Source organism: Rhinoderma darwinii, chromosome 7 (assembly GCF_050947455.1).
Source record: "Rhinoderma darwinii isolate aRhiDar2 chromosome 7, aRhiDar2.hap1, whole genome shotgun sequence".
Taxonomy (NCBI): Eukaryota; Metazoa; Chordata; class Amphibia; order Anura; family Rhinodermatidae; genus Rhinoderma; species Rhinoderma darwinii.
This window is the reverse complement of record NC_134693.1, coordinates 63,529,527-63,548,253: the sequence shown is the minus strand read 5'-3', so window position 1 is coordinate 63,548,253 and position 18,727 is coordinate 63,529,527. Positions and strand designations below refer to the sequence as shown.

The following is an 18,727-nucleotide window of genomic DNA, read 5'->3' as shown; positions in this document are numbered from 1 at the left end:
TCATCCCGTGACAGATTAAAATGTGGATGTTGATCTGCCACTAGTTTCTGCAGTTGATTTGTAACAACCGTGAGAAACACATCCAGCAGAGTGTTGTCATTTATTGGGGGATTGGTGGTTGAGGGAGCCCTCAGATCAGTGAAGGGGCCCTCACCCACTCCCCGTTGCCCCTCATCCAATAATTCCTGCAATACCCTGACATTTGCAAGATCTTCCTCCTGAATGCCAAGTTCAGCACATTGTCTTCTATCATGTGTACAGAAGAACTTCCTCCACTTCAATTTTCTAATAAATAAATTAAGGTCCTTCACCCAGGAAAAGAGATCAAAACGATTAGTGGGAATAAATGATAGACCCTTTTTCAGAACGACAGTCTCATAGTGCGATAAGGTTCTCCCAGACACATTGATAATTTGCATTTCCTCATCAACACAAGGAGCACCCAGCGTTAGTTGTCCCTGGGGTCCCTGTGCAGGTAATCGAGGATGGGGTGGCTCTTGCCTAAAAAACCATCCCTAATGGGGGCTCTTCCCCTAGTTCTCCCTCTTGGGGTACCCCGGGAAAATGCTTTACCCTGGGTCCTATTATTCCGAGCTGTCCTAAGAGGATATCTCTGAGTGTCCGTATCTGATAGATCTGGTTCAGAGGAGGACAACTCAGTCTCTACCTCCTGATGCCCCAGTTGTTTCAGGCCAAACTCAAAAATTCTGCCCTCCTTAAAGTCAGTTGTGTCACGAACGTATTGGAAATGCTTGCGTTCCTTAATATGTGCGGTGAATTTTTCTACAGTTTGTTGAAGAGTAGTTTCTCTTCTTTCAAATTCAGCAGTGCCAGAAAACTTCTGGGCAAGCTCAATACCGTCCCTCAATTCCTTGGAGCTACGTGAGAGCAGATTTTTTTCCTCTTCTAATAGAATACCCATAAATCTGAGAGACGAATCAATCGATTCTTTCTCCCATCTCTTGAGTAAATCCACTGAACGCAGTCTAGCTGCAGGGGTAAGTGAAATTCTAAGCCCTCTTGGGACAATGCTGTTCTTAAGATATGTCTCAATGGTCTGGACCTCCCACCATGATCTGATGTGATCCTTGTATGACTTGGTGAGCTGTTTAAATGTACCATTGATACTTAAATTGTGTGATTGTGGCAGTAATTCACTCTCAGAGAACACCTCTCTCGCATCACACATCCATCTTTCCACATTGATATCAGTTGTGAGAAAGCCTGCCATCCCCCTTAGAGAATGAGATTTAGAGAAATAGTACAAGAGATAACTGTGTAGAGGTATACGTTTAAATTACTAAGATGTAATTATTCTGCCTGTATAAACGTTTAAAATAATTGTTTATTAACAAAGTATTTATTAAAATTGGTAGGGCACAGAGTGCCAAAAGATCCAGGTACAGGCGTTGGCAACCAGATCAAAAGCGCAGACTGAGATGTATGTGACAAAAAGATAAATAATCAGCGAGCACCCATTCATGGATGCCTGATTATATCACAAGTGAAACGATCACATAAAAACTGACTCAGAGTGCTTGGCAAATATTGATGAGATCTGATTGCCACAGATTAGTTAACAGGCACACTCCCAACGCGTTTCTGCACCTTGTAGGGGAGCGTCCTCAGGGGTACGAGTTGCCTGAATAAATTAACGTACAGTTGCCTGTCAGCTGATATTCAGCTGTTCGTTTTAGTGTAACGGCGCATATGAGACATCTGATGGTGGTCTGACGCGCGCCGTGGAAACTCGGAAGTTTTATTCACCCAAGCCCAACCCATAGGGGCGTTGCGTAGTATCGGGCCGTCCAATGAAGGAATAAGGCGTGTGAGAACACACGCCCCTCCAGGGGGCGGATCCATAGTAACCACGCAGCCTATGAAAAAGATGCATAAAGCATCAATGGTAACAAGGGGGAGCTAAAGGTGGCCAGAACATACAGCGCCGATACCAACGCTGGAATAAGCGCTATGTGTGCAAGACAGGTGATCTAATGAGTAAAACAAAGCACAAAAGCCCACAAAGTAGTGTATCAGTAGTCAGGATCGGACAAACTATGGATCATCAGATCCAATGTAGGTAAACAGTACAGGAGAGAACGCTGAAAGCGGTACAGGAACGAGCTCATAAGCACTCCCATTACATATCAATGAAAGAAACATGCAGAGATACAGTAGTTGGGCAAGGCAATTTATAAAAACGGAAGGTAGGATATAGACTCATTGAGGCCCAGTGGCTTGATGGTTTGCATCCTGAAAATCCACTGGGCCTCCTTCTGTAGAACACGTCTGTCCCAATTACCTCCCCTGGCAGGAATACTGACATGTTCTATACCTTGAAACTTGATAGAGGAGGGGTCTCCCTTGTGATGGTCCCATACATGTCGAGAAACAGAGGTGTCAGCTTTATTCTGAATGTCACAAATATGGTCCCGAATCCTGCGTCTGAACTCCCTTATTGTCTTGCCGACATACTGCATGCCACATTGGCACGTAATCAAGTACACCACCCCCTTGGTGAGGCAGTTGATAAACGACCTATTGGAAAACGTGACTCCTGTCACAGTACTTTTGAATATTTTGCTTTTCCAAACAGAGCTACATGCTTTGCATCTACCACACTGGAATGACCCAGTGACGTTAGTCGAAAGCCAAGTGGTGACAGCAGGTGTCTTCAGATGGCTGTGCACCAATCTGTCCTTAAGATTACGGCCCCTCCGGAAAGTGATCTGAGGACGGTCCCCAACTAAACCACCTACGTCCGGGTCTGCTTTAAGGATGTCCCAGTATGAGGTAAGGATATTTCTAACCTCAGCGTGCGCAACATCGTAGGTACCAATTATCCTCATAACGTTGTCCTTCTCTGGAGATACTTTAGGGTTCAGTAGGGACTCCCTATTTGATGTAATAGCATGTTGGTATGCCGATTTCAAGACACCACTGGGATACCCTTTGTGCTCAAATCTCTTTCTCAGACCATTGGCCGACATTTGAAAGTCTGATAGTGTGGTACAGTTCCGCCTCGCTCTAATATACTGACCCTTTGGGATGCCCATCTTCAGGGGTTTAGGGTGACAACTATCCCATCTGAGAAGGCTATTGGTGGCCGTGCTTTTCCTAAAGATTTGTGTCTGGATATGTCCCTGGTTAGTCTTCTCTATTTGGATGTCAAGGAATGTGATATGATTATCCTTGATTTCAGAGGTAAAATAAAGACCCAGGTCATTGATGTTCAGAATAGAGACAAATTCTCCAAATTCTGCTGTTGTCCCAGACCACAGTATCAAAATGTCATCAATGAATCTTAACCATAACACAATGGAAGAGACATATTTCTCCATTCTGTCACAAAAAACAAATTCTCTCTCCCACCAGCCCAGATAGAGATTGGCATAGGTAGGAGCACATGGGCTACCCATGGCAACTCCTCTGAGCTGGTGAAAGAACTTATGTTCAAAGATGAAGAAGTTGTGCTCCAACACAAAACGCAACAGGATGAGCACAAACTGATTATGCACACCAAAATGAGCCCCTCTCTCATTGAGAAAGTATTCAACAGCACCACATCCCAAAGAGTGGGGGATGGAGCTATAAAGGGCCTCTACATCAAGACTTGCCAAATGGACATTGGGTTCAACTTTGATCCCTTCAAGCTTCCTGAGGACCTCCATTGTGTCACGCACATAGGACGGAAGTGCCATCACGAAGGGCCTCAGAATCCTGTCCAAATAGATGCTAGCGTTCTGAGACACACTATCAATCCCAGAAACAATGGGTCTTCCTTTTAATGGACTAAGACCCTTGTGAATCTTGGGAAGACTATAGAAAGTGGCTATCTGAGGACAATGTCCCACAATAAATGACAACTCTCGAGCATCAATGATCTTCGCTTGTTTAGCCTCCCCCACAATCTCTTTGAGTTCAGCCATGTATTTTGCAGTAGGATTAGCACTCAGGATGCTATAGCAGAGTCTGTCCTTCAGGATATTATGACACATGGTAACATACTGCGCACGGTCCATCACAACAACATTACCCCCCTTATCCGAGGGTTTAATTATGATCCCCGTGTCACTCTCCAGTACCTTGAGTGCAAGTGTTTCATCCCGTGACAGATTAAAATGTGGATGTTGATCTGCCACTAGTTTCTGCAGTTGATTTGTAACAACCGTGAGAAACACATCCAGCAGAGTGTTGTCATTTATTGGGGGATTGGTGGTTGAGGGAGCCCTCAGATCAGTGAAGGGGCCCTCACCCACTCCCCGTTGCCCCTCATCCAATAATTCCTGCAATACCCTGACATTTGCAAGATCTTCCTCCTGAATGCCAAGTTCAGCACATTGTCTTCTATCATGTGTACAGAAGAACTTCCTCCACTTCAATTTTCTAATAAATAAATTAAGGTCCTTCACCCAGGAAAAGAGATCAAAACGATTAGTGGGAATAAATGATAGACCCTTTTTCAGAACGACAGTCTCATAGTGCGATAAGGTTCTCCCAGACACATTGATAATTTGCATTTCCTCATCAACACAAGGAGCACCCAGCGTTAGTTGTCCCTGGGGTCCCTGTGCAGGTAATCGAGGATGGGGTGGCTCTTGCCTAAAAAACCATCCCTAATGGGGGCTCTTCCCCTAGTTCTCCCTCTTGGGGTACCCCGGGAAAATGCTTTACCCTGGGTCCTATTATTCCGAGCTGTCCTAAGAGGATATCTCTGAGTGTCCGTATCTGATAGATCTGGTTCAGAGGAGGACAACTCAGTCTCTACCTCCTGATGCCCCAGTTGTTTCAGGCCAAACTCAAAAATTCTGCCCTCCTTAAAGTCAGTTGTGTCACGAACGTATTGGAAATGCTTGCGTTCCTTAATATGTGCGGTGAATTTTTCTACAGTTTGTTGAAGAGTAGTTTCTCTTCTTTCAAATTCAGCAGTGCCAGAAAACTTCTGGGCAAGCTCAATACCGTCCCTCAATTCCTTGGAGCTACGTGAGAGCAGATTTTTTTCCTCTTCTAATAGAATACCCATAAATCTGAGAGACGAATCAATCGATTCTTTCTCCCATCTCTTGAGTAAATCCACTGAACGCAGTCTAGCTGCAGGGGTAAGTGAAATTCTAAGCCCTCTTGGGACAATGCTGTTCTTAAGATATGTCTCAATGGTCTGGACCTCCCACCATGATCTGATGTGATCCTTGTATGACTTGGTGAGCTGTTTAAATGTACCATTGATACTTAAATTGTGTGATTGTGGCAGTAATTCACTCTCAGAGAACACCTCTCTCGCATCACACATCCATCTTTCCACATTGATATCAGTTGTGAGAAAGCCTGCCATCCCCCTTAGAGAATGAGATTTAGAGAAATAGTACAAGAGATAACTGTGTAGAGGTATACGTTTAAATTACTAAGATGTAATTATTCTGCCTGTATAAACGTTTAAAATAATTGTTTATTAACAAAGTATTTATTAAAATTGGTAGGGCACAGAGTGCCAAAAGATCCAGGTACAGGCGTTGGCAACCAGATCAAAAGCGCAGACTGAGATGTATGTGACAAAAAGATAAATAATCAGCGAGCACCCATTCATGGATGCCTGATTATATCACAAGTGAAACGATCACATAAAAACTGACTCAGAGTGCTTGGCAAATATTGATGAGATCTGATTGCCACAGATTAGTTAACAGGCACACTCCCAACGCGTTTCTGCACCTTGTAGGGGAGCGTCCTCAGGGGTACGAGTTGCCTGAATAAATTAACGTACAGTTGCCTGTCAGCTGATATTCAGCTGTTCGTTTTAGTGTAACGGCGCATATGAGACATCTGATGGTGGTCTGACGCGCGCCGTGGAAACTCGGAAGTTTTATTCACCCAAGCCCAACCCATAGGGGCGTTGCGTAGTATCGGGCCGTCCAATGAAGGAATAAGGCGTGTGAGAACACACGCCCCTCCAGGGGGCGGATCCATAGTAACCACGCAGCCTATGAAAAAGATGCATAAAGCATCAATGGTAACAAGGGGGAGCTAAAGGTGGCCAGAACATACAGCGCCGATACCAACGCTGGAATAAGCGCTATGTGTGCAAGACAGGTGATCTAATGAGTAAAACAAAGCACAAAAGCCCACAAAGTAGTGTATCAGTAGTCAGGATCGGACAAACTATGGATCATCAGATCCAATGTAGGTAAACAGTACAGGAGAGAACGCTGAAAGCGGTACAGGAACGAGCTCATAAGCACTCCCATTACATATCAATGAAAGAAACATGCAGAGATACAGTAGTTGGGCAAGGCAATTTATAAAAACGGAAGGTAGGATATAGACTCATTGAGGCCCAGTGGCTTGATGGTTTGCATCCTGAAAATCCACTGGGCCTCCTTCTGTAGAACACGTCTGTCCCAATTACCTCCCCTGGCAGGAATACTGACATGTTCTATACCTTGAAACTTGATAGAGGAGGGGTCTCCCTTGTGATGGTCCCATACATGTCGAGAAACAGAGGTGTCAGCTTTATTCTGAATGTCACAAATATGGTCCCGAATCCTGCGTCTGAACTCCCTTATTGTCTTGCCGACATACTGCATGCCACATTGGCACGTAATCAAGTACACCACCCCCTTGGTGAGGCAGTTGATAAACGACCTATTGGAAAACGTGACTCCTGTCACAGTACTTTTGAATATTTTGCTTTTCCAAACAGAGCTACATGCTTTGCATCTACCACACTGGAATGACCCAGTGACGTTAGTCGAAAGCCAAGTGGTGACAGCAGGTGTCTTCAGATGGCTGTGCACCAATCTGTCCTTAAGATTACGGCCCCTCCGGAAAGTGATCTGAGGACGGTCCCCAACTAAACCACCTACGTCCGGGTCTGCTTTAAGGATGTCCCAGTATGAGGTAAGGATATTTCTAACCTCAGCGTGCGCAACATCGTAGGTACCAATTATCCTCATAACGTTGTCCTTCTCTGGAGATACTTTAGGGTTCAGTAGGGACTCCCTATTTGATGTAATAGCATGTTGGTATGCCGATTTCAAGACACCACTGGGATACCCTTTGTGCTCAAATCTCTTTCTCAGACCATTGGCCGACATTTGAAAGTCTGATAGTGTGGTACAGTTCCGCCTCGCTCTAATATACTGACCCTTTGGGATGCCCATCTTCAGGGGTTTAGGGTGACAACTATCCCATCTGAGAAGGCTATTGGTGGCCGTGCTTTTCCTAAAGATTTGTGTCTGGATATGTCCCTGGTTAGTCTTCTCTATTTGGATGTCAAGGAATGTGATATGATTATCCTTGATTTCAGAGGTAAAATAAAGACCCAGGTCATTGATGTTCAGAATAGAGACAAATTCTCCAAATTCTGCTGTTGTCCCAGACCACAGTATCAAAATGTCATCAATGAATCTTAACCATAACACAATGGAAGAGACATATTTCTCCATTCTGTCACAAAAAACAAATTCTCTCTCCCACCAGCCCAGATAGAGATTGGCATAGGTAGGAGCACATGGGCTACCCATGGCAACTCCTCTGAGCTGGTGAAAGAACTTATGTTCAAAGATGAAGAAGTTGTGCTCCAACACAAAACGCAACAGGATGAGCACAAACTGATTATGCACACCAAAATGAGCCCCTCTCTCATTGAGAAAGTATTCAACAGCACCACATCCCAAAGAGTGGGGGATGGAGCTATAAAGGGCCTCTACATCAAGACTTGCCAAATGGACATTGGGTTCAACTTTGATCCCTTCAAGCTTCCTGAGGACCTCCATTGTGTCACGCACATAGGACGGAAGTGCCATCACGAAGGGCCTCAGAATCCTGTCCAAATAGATGCTAGCGTTCTGAGACACACTATCAATCCCAGAAACAATGGGTCTTCCTTTTAATGGACTAAGACCCTTGTGAATCTTGGGAAGACTATAGAAAGTGGCTATCTGAGGACAATGTCCCACAATAAATGACAACTCTCGAGCATCAATGATCTTCGCTTGTTTAGCCTCCCCCACAATCTCTTTGAGTTCAGCCATGTATTTTGCAGTAGGATTAGCACTCAGGATGCTATAGCAGAGTCTGTCCTTCAGGATATTATGACACATGGTAACATACTGCGCACGGTCCATCACAACAACATTACCCCCCTTATCCGAGGGTTTAATTATGATCCCCGTGTCACTCTCCAGTACCTTGAGTGCAAGTGTTTCATCCCGTGACAGATTAAAATGTGGATGTTGATCTGCCACTAGTTTCTGCAGTTGATTTGTAACAACCGTGAGAAACACATCCAGCAGAGTGTTGTCATTTATTGGGGGATTGGTGGTTGAGGGAGCCCTCAGATCAGTGAAGGGGCCCTCACCCACTCCCCGTTGCCCCTCATCCAATAATTCCTGCAATACCCTGACATTTGCAAGATCTTCCTCCTGAATGCCAAGTTCAGCACATTGTCTTCTATCATGTGTACAGAAGAACTTCCTCCACTTCAATTTTCTAATAAATAAATTAAGGTCCTTCACCCAGGAAAAGAGATCAAAACGATTAGTGGGAATAAATGATAGACCCTTTTTCAGAACGACAGTCTCATAGTGCGATAAGGTTCTCCCAGACACATTGATAATTTGCATTTCCTCATCAACACAAGGAGCACCCAGCGTTAGTTGTCCCTGGGGTCCCTGTGCAGGTAATCGAGGATGGGGTGGCTCTTGCCTAAAAAACCATCCCTAATGGGGGCTCTTCCCCTAGTTCTCCCTCTTGGGGTACCCCGGGAAAATGCTTTACCCTGGGTCCTATTATTCCGAGCTGTCCTAAGAGGATATCTCTGAGTGTCCGTATCTGATAGATCTGGTTCAGAGGAGGACAACTCAGTCTCTACCTCCTGATGCCCCAGTTGTTTCAGGCCAAACTCAAAAATTCTGCCCTCCTTAAAGTCAGTTGTGTCACGAACGTATTGGAAATGCTTGCGTTCCTTAATATGTGCGGTGAATTTTTCTACAGTTTGTTGAAGAGTAGTTTCTCTTCTTTCAAATTCAGCAGTGCCAGAAAACTTCTGGGCAAGCTCAATACCGTCCCTCAATTCCTTGGAGCTACGTGAGAGCAGATTTTTTTCCTCTTCTAATAGAATACCCATAAATCTGAGAGACGAATCAATCGATTCTTTCTCCCATCTCTTGAGTAAATCCACTGAACGCAGTCTAGCTGCAGGGGTAAGTGAAATTCTAAGCCCTCTTGGGACAATGCTGTTCTTAAGATATGTCTCAATGGTCTGGACCTCCCACCATGATCTGATGTGATCCTTGTATGACTTGGTGAGCTGTTTAAATGTACCATTGATACTTAAATTGTGTGATTGTGGCAGTAATTCACTCTCAGAGAACACCTCTCTCGCATCACACATCCATCTTTCCACATTGATATCAGTTGTGAGAAAGCCTGCCATCCCCCTTAGAGAATGAGATTTAGAGAAATAGTACAAGAGATAACTGTGTAGAGGTATACGTTTAAATTACTAAGATGTAATTATTCTGCCTGTATAAACGTTTAAAATAATTGTTTATTAACAAAGTATTTATTAAAATTGGTAGGGCACAGAGTGCCAAAAGATCCAGGTACAGGCGTTGGCAACCAGATCAAAAGCGCAGACTGAGATGTATGTGACAAAAAGATAAATAATCAGCGAGCACCCATTCATGGATGCCTGATTATATCACAAGTGAAACGATCACATAAAAACTGACTCAGAGTGCTTGGCAAATATTGATGAGATCTGATTGCCACAGATTAGTTAACAGGCACACTCCCAACGCGTTTCTGCACCTTGTAGGGGAGCGTCCTCAGGGGTACGAGTTGCCTGAATAAATTAACGTACAGTTGCCTGTCAGCTGATATTCAGCTGTTCGTTTTAGTGTAACGGCGCATATGAGACATCTGATGGTGGTCTGACGCGCGCCGTGGAAACTCGGAAGTTTTATTCACCCAAGCCCAACCCATAGGGGCGTTGCGTAGTATCGGGCCGTCCAATGAAGGAATAAGGCGTGTGAGAACACACGCCCCTCCAGGGGGCGGATCCATAGTAACCACGCAGCCTATGAAAAAGATGCATAAAGCATCAATGGTAACAAGGGGGAGCTAAAGGTGGCCAGAACATACAGCGCCGATACCAACGCTGGAATAAGCGCTATGTGTGCAAGACAGGTGATCTAATGAGTAAAACAAAGCACAAAAGCCCACAAAGTAGTGTATCAGTAGTCAGGATCGGACAAACTATGGATCATCAGATCCAATGTAGGTAAACAGTACAGGAGAGAACGCTGAAAGCGGTACAGGAACGAGCTCATAAGCACTCCCATTACATATCAATGAAAGAAACATGCAGAGATACAGTAGTTGGGCAAGGCAATTACTGTGAGAACTGTGAATCTGTGGAATAGTCTACCGCAGGAGCTGGTCACAGCAGGGACAGTAGATGGCTTTAAAAAAGGCTTAGATGATTTCCTAGAATGAAAAAAGATCAGCTCCTATGTCAATGTGTAGAATTATTGTTTCATCCCTTCTCTTTTTCCCATCCCTTGGTTGAACTTGATGGACATGTGTCTTTTTTCAACTGTACTACCTGTAACTATGTAACTTTTACAGGTGCCAAATTATGATGAGGGCCGGTTTTAGAGAAAGTGTGGCCCTGGGCGAAGTTAAAAGTGGGGCCCCAGGCGCTGAATTATTGTATCAATAATGCAGTCAATTCAGAAGGCAGTGCGCAGAGAACTGCTTTGCTGATTTCTAGCTCCAAAATATATGTCCCCCCCTCTCACACAAAAAAGTTATCTATATACATGTACAGTTATTAACCCCTTAGTGACCACCAATACGCCTTTTTACGTGATTCACTAATGGGCTTTAGGCTAGGCTGACGCCTTTTCACGTCAGCCTAGTCTAAGTCCTGCACGGGTCTCCCGTGCAGGCAGGAGCCGGGGCTCTGCTGTCTGATGACAGCTGAACTCCTGCTCCAACGCCCGCGATCGAAGTTTACTTCGATCGCGGCCGTTTAACCCGTTAAATGCCGCCGTCAATAGCGACCGCGGCATTTAACTTTGTTTACAGAGGGAGTGCGCTCCCTCTGTCACCCATCGGCGGCCCGCGAATGAAATCGCGGGTCTCCGATGGGGTGTCATGGCAGCCGGGGGCCTGATAAAAGCCCCCAGGTCTGCCCTGGACATATTCCTGTTAGGACGCGCCGGAGGCACGTCCTAACAGATTGCCTGTCAGATTTACACTGACAGGCAATAATGCTCTGGTATACGAAGTATACCAAAGCATTATAGCAGCGATCGGAACATCGCACAGTAAAGTCCCCTAGTGGGACTAATAAAATAAGTCATCAAAGTGAAATAAAGATTATTAATAAAAAGTACAGTAAAAAAATAAATAAAACCATTTTTTTCCATAAAAAGTGGTTTTATTTAGTAAAAGTGTAAAAAAAAAAAAAAAGTACACATATGTGATATCGCCGCGACCGTAATGACTCCATTAATAAAGTTAATAGGTAATTTAAACCGCAAAGTGAACACCGTAAAAAAAAAACGCAAAAAACCATGGCGAAATTGCAATTTTTTTCCATTGCCCCCCAAAAAAGTCATAATAAAAATGAATCAATAAGTCCCATGCACCCCAAAACAGTACCAATCAAAACTACATCTCGTCCCGCAAAAAACATGCCCAAAAAATCACTACATTGATGGAAAAATAAAAAAATTACGGCACTTGGAAAGCGACGATGCAAAAACAAATAATTTTAGTTCAAAAGTGTTTTTATTGTGCAAAAGTCGTAAAACATAAAAAAACCTCTACATATGTGGTATCGCCGTAATCGTACCGACCCATAGAATAAAGGTAACATGTTATTTACGTCGCATAGTGAACGGCGTCAATTTAAAAACGCATAGAACAATGGCGGAATTTCAGTTTTTTTTTATAATCCCCCCCAAAAAGGTTAATAAAAGTTAATATAAAAATTATATGTACCCAAAAATGGTGCCATTAAAAAGCACAACTAATCCCGCAAAAAACAAGTCCTCATACAGCTATGTAGACGAAAAAATAAAAACGTTATAGCTCTTTGAATGCGACTATAGAAAAACGAATAAAATAGCTTGGTCATTAGGGCCTAAAATGGGCTGGTCACTAAGGGGTTAAATCATACTACTATACCAGATTAAATATTACCTGCATACTGTTACTGAACACAACTATTATAAGACCGATATTACCAATAATAACACAATATAAGGTCCAAATAATACCACCACACCATAACCAAATAGTGACTGAATAATACCCCCACACTGTTACTGAAGAAAAACCGCTATACAAAGACCAATATTACCACCATTTAGTGGTCTATGCCAGTTATACACAGGTGCTCTGTAGACTATATAAGTGATTACAGCACATTTATATACAGTGACTCACAGGTGATGTTTTCTCTGATTAGAGTCGTTCTTTTTCCCTTTTTATCTCCATCTGACATAGACCACTGTATCAACCTATTCCAGCCACAACTCGTCTCTGCAAAAGAGAGAAACACACAGACATGTTGGTTTCTCCCTTAACCAGCACCATCCTCCCCTATACCCGATCCTCTAAACAAACTCTTAATCCACAGTGCCCCAGATAGTAATAATGATCCCTTAGTGCTTGACACAATAAAAGTGCCCCATCAGTAACTGTGCCCCCTTTAGATAGTGCCACACAGCCGCCCCGATGTAGATAGTGCCACACACCCTCTCTTGTAGATAGTGCCACACAACTCCCCCTGGTAAATAGTGCCAAACAGCCCACCTCGTAGATGGTGCCACACACCACCCTGTAGATACTGCCACACCATCCCTCTTTAGATGGTGCCACACAGCCCCCCTTGTATATAGTGCCACACAGCCCCCCTTGTAGACAGTGCCACACACCCACTCTTGGAGACAGTGCCACACACCCACTCTTGTAGACAGTGCCACACACCCACTCTTGTGGACAGTGCCACACACCCACTCTTGTAGACAGTGCCACACAGCCCCCCTTGTAGATAGTCACCCAGCCTCCCCTTGTAGTGCCACACACCCCCTCTTTTAGGTAGTGCCACACAGTCCCCATTTGTAGATAGTGCCACACAGCCCACCTTTTAGATGATGCCACACAGCCCAACAAACAAATGTAAAAAAAATTTGCGCTTACCTAGCCCTTGAGAAGGATGGAGTCATCACGCCGGCCTGCGCAGGAATTCTGTCCAGCGTCTTATAGGCTGCATGTCTAACGTGGCCTGTAGCCTAGTGGATGGTGGAGTAGGGAGCTGCTTCGCCATAGCATTCAATTGTATCTGCATCCTGAAGACGCAGATACAATTGAATGTAGCAATCGCTAGCAATGCCTCTAGCATGAGTGCCCATAAGTGCGGGCCTCGTTGCAGCCACTATGGCTGCTATGGTGGTAGTTCTGGAAGTGGGCACTGGGCCTGGAAGGATGGGGACCCTGGGAAATTGCCCATTTTGCCCTCCCTAACGCTGACCCTGATTGTGATGTCTTGATGACTAGGTTAAAACATATCCAAGTTCTTGTGGGGTGTACCTACCAAAAGTGCTCCAAGGATGGACAACTAGTACACCAGTGACAGGGCTTGGACACCTGAGGCTAATTTATTCCTGTGGGGAGAAAAAGCTAGCCCATTTTGTCCAATCCTGCATAAGAGCTGCTGTAGCACAAATTCCTGAAGAAGTTAATTCTCTCTACGATAAAAAGGTGTCAGAAAACTGCAGACCGGTCAGGGTGCCCATGCTGACCCTTATCCACAGCCAAAAGCACCTACAATGGTCATTTGAACATCAGAACTTGACCATGGAGCAATGGAAGAAGGTGGCCTGGTCTGATTTATCACATTTTCTTTTACATCATGTGGATGACCAGGTGCATTTGCGTCGCTTACCTGGGAAAGAGATGGTGTCAGGATGCACTATTGCAAGCCGAAAGAGGCACAGTGATGCTCTGGGCAACCTTTGGTCCTGCATTCATGCGGATATTAGTACCACCTTCCTAAATATTTTTGCAGACCAAGTACACACCTTAATGGAAAAGGTATGCCCTAAAGCCGGTGGCCTCTTTCAGCAGAGTAATGCACACTACTACACTGAAAAAAAAAAATCAGGAATGGTTTAGGGAACATGATAAAGAGTTCAAGGTGTTGACTTGGCCTCCAAATTCTCCAAATCTCAATCTGATCGAGCATCTGTGGGATGTTGCTGCAAAAACAAGTCCTATCTGCACATATTGAAAAACGCTACTCTATTTTTTTGTTTTAAAAGTATAACCGGCACTCCTTTCAGCTGTGCCAAACTTTATTCCATGTTCTGGAGACAACTCCTAGTGAATGCTTGCATGTTTTAGACCTTTCTTGGTCTTCAGTCATAGTCATGACCAGGGCCGGCCTTTGGGGTGTGCGACCTGTGCCATTGCATAGGACGCATCACTCCAGCAGGTGGAAGGGGGTGCTGCCTTCACTCCCTTCCCCTGCTGTGTTTCCGAAGCACACGGGCCCGTCAACTCTGGAGCTGCCTTTCCGCCCGGGCGCTCCTCTGCGGTGGCATAACTACCGCTATTGCAGTCATAGCATCTGCTATGGCGCCTGCAGCAATGGGGGGCCCATGCCACACGACAGGAGACGGGCCGACTCCCCATGCCGGATGGCACCGCTACCAGCCGCTATGGCTGCTACAGTGGTAGCGACACCACATTTAATAGTATCTGCATCCTTAGAATTATTGAACACTATGGCAGAGCAGCGAGGTATCTCCCTGCTCTGCCATTTACTAGGCTACAGGCCGTTCGGCCTGCAGCCTATCAGGGACAGGATTCCTGCGCAGGCCGGCGTGATGACGTCACCTGATCATGTCAGAGACACTCAGGACCCGCTGTTACTGAACCCGTCTGTGCCGCAGACCTAATGGATTCAGGTCTCAATGCAAGATACAGCTTCCCTGTATACAGGATGCAAAGCAGATGTATCTCAAAAACAAAAAAATATAAAAAAAAAAAAGTAATTAGAAAGTTGCACCAAACACACTGATATACATTTTTATTGAAAAAAAACAACAAAACGTTTTAAAAGGTGTACATAGTCTTTAAACTATGTGAGTCAAAAATATCTGCAGAAAATGTAAGTATAGTGGAGTGTGCATGTGAGGAGGACCTCTTGTTAGCTGAAATGTGGAGGCTGTGTAGAAAAATGGTTGCAATTCCTAAACCTTTCACATGATATTTTTTAATTAAACCTGATAGTCTACACTTCAATTGCATCTCAGTTGTTTCATTTCAAATCCAATGTGGTAGCATGCAGAGCCCAAATGATGAAAATGGTGTCACTGTCCAAATAATTCTCGACCTACCTGTAAATGGTTGTGTGTAGGGACAAAGCAATTGTAAGCCTCTGTTCACACTGGAATAGATTTCAGTTACAGCAGGTTTCCATTGATTTTTTCTAGCAGAACTGCGCAGTAAGAATAAGTAATGCTGACAGAAACCTGATTATTCTGTAAAACTGGAACCCATGGCGCCAGTGGGCTCAAAACCTCCTTTTCAAGGAGTGACATTTTAAAGGAGGGGTTGTTGAAAGATAGTGAAAAGTTGAATATTAAAAACTGTAATGATCGATCAAACTCTGTTTAATCTATTGCGTGGATTTATTTGTCATATGGTATATGTGTTTTCTAATTTTGCCTACAACCGCAGAAAATGCTGGTGAAGACTGTAGCTGTAATTGGGGCAGGAGCCAGTGGTTTGGCAGCCATTAAGTGTTGTCTTGATGAGGGACTTGAACCCAAATGTTTTGAAAAGAGTGAAGATATTGGAGGACTATGGCAATACCAGGTAAGAATCATAACATTACAAATTACTCTAAACTATTAAGGTCAATAGGTATTCTACTTTTATAGTACGATGATATGCAACGGAACAGTACCAAGACTGACTTTACAAAATTGTGCCATACTAGGTACCGAACCATTATATTTGAGGACTACTGTATTATAAAGTAGTAGTTGTTATTTGTTTTTTAATAGGATCATTCTGAAGATGACAGAGCCAGCATCTATAAATCTGTTATTATTAACACATCTAAGGAGATGATGTGCTATAGTGATTACCCCATTCCTGAAAATTTTCCAAATTACATGCACAACTCCAAAATTATGGAGTACTTCCGAATGTATGCCAAGGAATTCGACCTTCTAAAACACATCCAGTTTAAGGTATGATATAAACTAAATTAGGTTACAATTGTATTCTGATAATTACACTGGTTTGCCTATGTAAGATCATTAAATACTTCTTTTATATTGCAGCATTTTAATGTATGAGAAGTATTTAGGTGGTAAAGAGTAACGTCTGTGATGTGATTCTGCCACCTTCTGGTACAACTCATACAAGTATGGTATACCGAATTATTATTAGTTGTGATACTTTATATCTGAAATTGTCACAGAAATATTTTTAATAAAAATAAATTAATTCATTTTGACTAATTCAGAATGTTTGACAATATACACTATATGGACAAAAGTATTAGGACACCTACACATTACACCTACAGAAGCTTTTATGACATCCCATTCTAAATCTATAAGCATTAATATGAAGTCTGCCCCCCCCCCCCCCCCTATAACAGCTTCCACTCTTCTGGGAAGACTTTCTATAAGATTTTGGAGTGGTGTGTCTGTGGGAATAATTTTTTAGATTTTGAGAAGAAATGGAAAGTATCGGATCTGTTGATGGATGCTATTTATTTATTTGTTATGCATACTGGTGCAAAATGCATTCATTTGTATTCGCTCAGTTAATCTTTGTTTTTTCTTTGGTGTACATCACAGTATGCTCAAAGTGACATTTTGTATTAAAAAAAAAAAAAAAGGCAAAGCAAAGCAAAAGGGGAAAGTTTCCATTATCAAGTTAAATCCCACAGACTGAGGCTACATTCACATCTGTGTTGGGACTCCGTTCATGCGTTCCGTCTGAGCTTTTTGTCAGGGGAACCCATGAACAAGATCCAAACTAAAACAAACGGAAACCATAGGTTTCCGTTTGAATCACCATTGAATCCAATGGCGACGGAACCGGTGCAAATGGTTTCCGTTTATCACCGTTCTGCAATGGTTCCGTCGTTTTGATGGAATCAATACCGTAGTCGACTTTGCTATTCATTCCATCAAAACTATGGCACCCTAAGACAATGGTGACAAACGGAAACCATTTGCACCAGATCTGTCACGATTGGAATCAATGGTAATGCAAACAGAAACCTGTTTCAGTTTGGATTCCTTTCATGGTTTCCCCTGACGGAAAGCTCCGATGGAACCCATGAACGGAGTCCTGACGCAGATGTAAACAAAGCCTAATATTAGACAAAAACGATGTGATCAGCTTTCCAAAAACCTAACCACTCATCTAAAAAAGTTCTCTTAAATGAATTGCTTACACATAAGCATATTACAGCTCCGTTTATGAGCTGTATATATTGTACTGAAGACAGAGAAGGCTTTTGTGATTTCCAAGGACAGGATCTGATCCCCTCCTTGGCGGCCCTTAATATATGGCTTAATACTGCCATATGAAAGAACTATAAGGCAAAGACTCATGTAGAATGTCATGAATTTTAAAACAAATTTAGAAACCTTGAAATAAATGTGTTGGCAGTTACTGTACATATCAACATAGGATTATAACTCTCCCATATTATGACAGATTCGGCTTTTCTATGCAATCCTCTACATTAGGCCAGTTGTTCTAATAGTGCAGGTCTGTCATGTGTGAACATAATTCATCTACTAATATGTTATGCTATGTGAATGTATTTCAGACTAAAGTGTGCAGTATAAAAAGAAGCCCAAACTTTTCAACCACTGGCCAATGGATTGTCACCACTGAAATGGACGGAAAGCAGGAAGTAGCTCTCTTTGACGCTGTGATGATCTGTACTGGGCATCATACATTTCCTAACTTACCATTATCTTCTTTTCCAGGTAATTGTGTCTGTTATTACAAAGTATATTAGAGTTCATAATAATAATTCTTGCATTAAATGACACTTACAGATGCTAAATACCTGTTGAATGGGACTGACCTTTATAGCCTAAAATTTCTATGTTTAGAAAAAGGATTTTGTGATCAGGCAGCCAGTCATTACAACCTGGTTTCACTTCACTTACATTTCCCAGTTTGGAAATGATCTTTTGCATTGAACAACAACGTACATGCTAAATATTGCCCCTAAAATACATCAGTCACTCACTTTTTAATATTGAACAAATAGTGGTACAAATTTTCCCTTTGCCATTTACACACGATTTTATGTTTTTAACCTTTGTGATGTCACGTGGAATAGTGCCATCCACAGGCCCAGTCTAGTTTTGACACACATAGCTACAAAGTATTTGATGCAGATTTGGAAGCTGGTTTTACCCAATGCATTGCAATAAGAGAAATCCATGGCAAATATCCATAATAGATAGGGCATGTTGTCATTTTGAAATCCTGCAGCATGTCTTGAATCCGTTGTGAATTTTTCTGTCAATGGGGTTTTTCAAAACTTTGTTGCTTAAATTTGGTGCAAATTCTGGAACCGTGCCTACTCACACCCTCTAGTACAGTAGAACTCTTGCACCTCTATTGGCTGCAGCTTGCACACTGAGCTGTGTTAGGTGGG

The 18,727-nt window shown here is 43.2% G+C and overlaps 1 protein-coding gene across 1 annotated transcript in view; it reads left to right on the top strand.

Annotated features, from left to right (window-relative positions):
• Positions 1–18,727, top strand: part of LOC142657923 (flavin-containing monooxygenase 5-like) — an 87,961-nt gene that overhangs the window by 30,494 nt on the left and 38,740 nt on the right. Inside the window, exons 2-4 of the mRNA XM_075833465.1 lie at positions 15,760–15,897; positions 16,089–16,277; positions 17,882–18,044. Of these exons, the coding sequence (XP_075689580.1) occupies positions 15,763–15,897; positions 16,089–16,277; positions 17,882–18,044 (487 nt within the window). The 5' untranslated portion in view covers positions 15,760–15,762. The remainder of the gene's footprint in view (positions 1–15,759; positions 15,898–16,088; positions 16,278–17,881; positions 18,045–18,727) is intronic.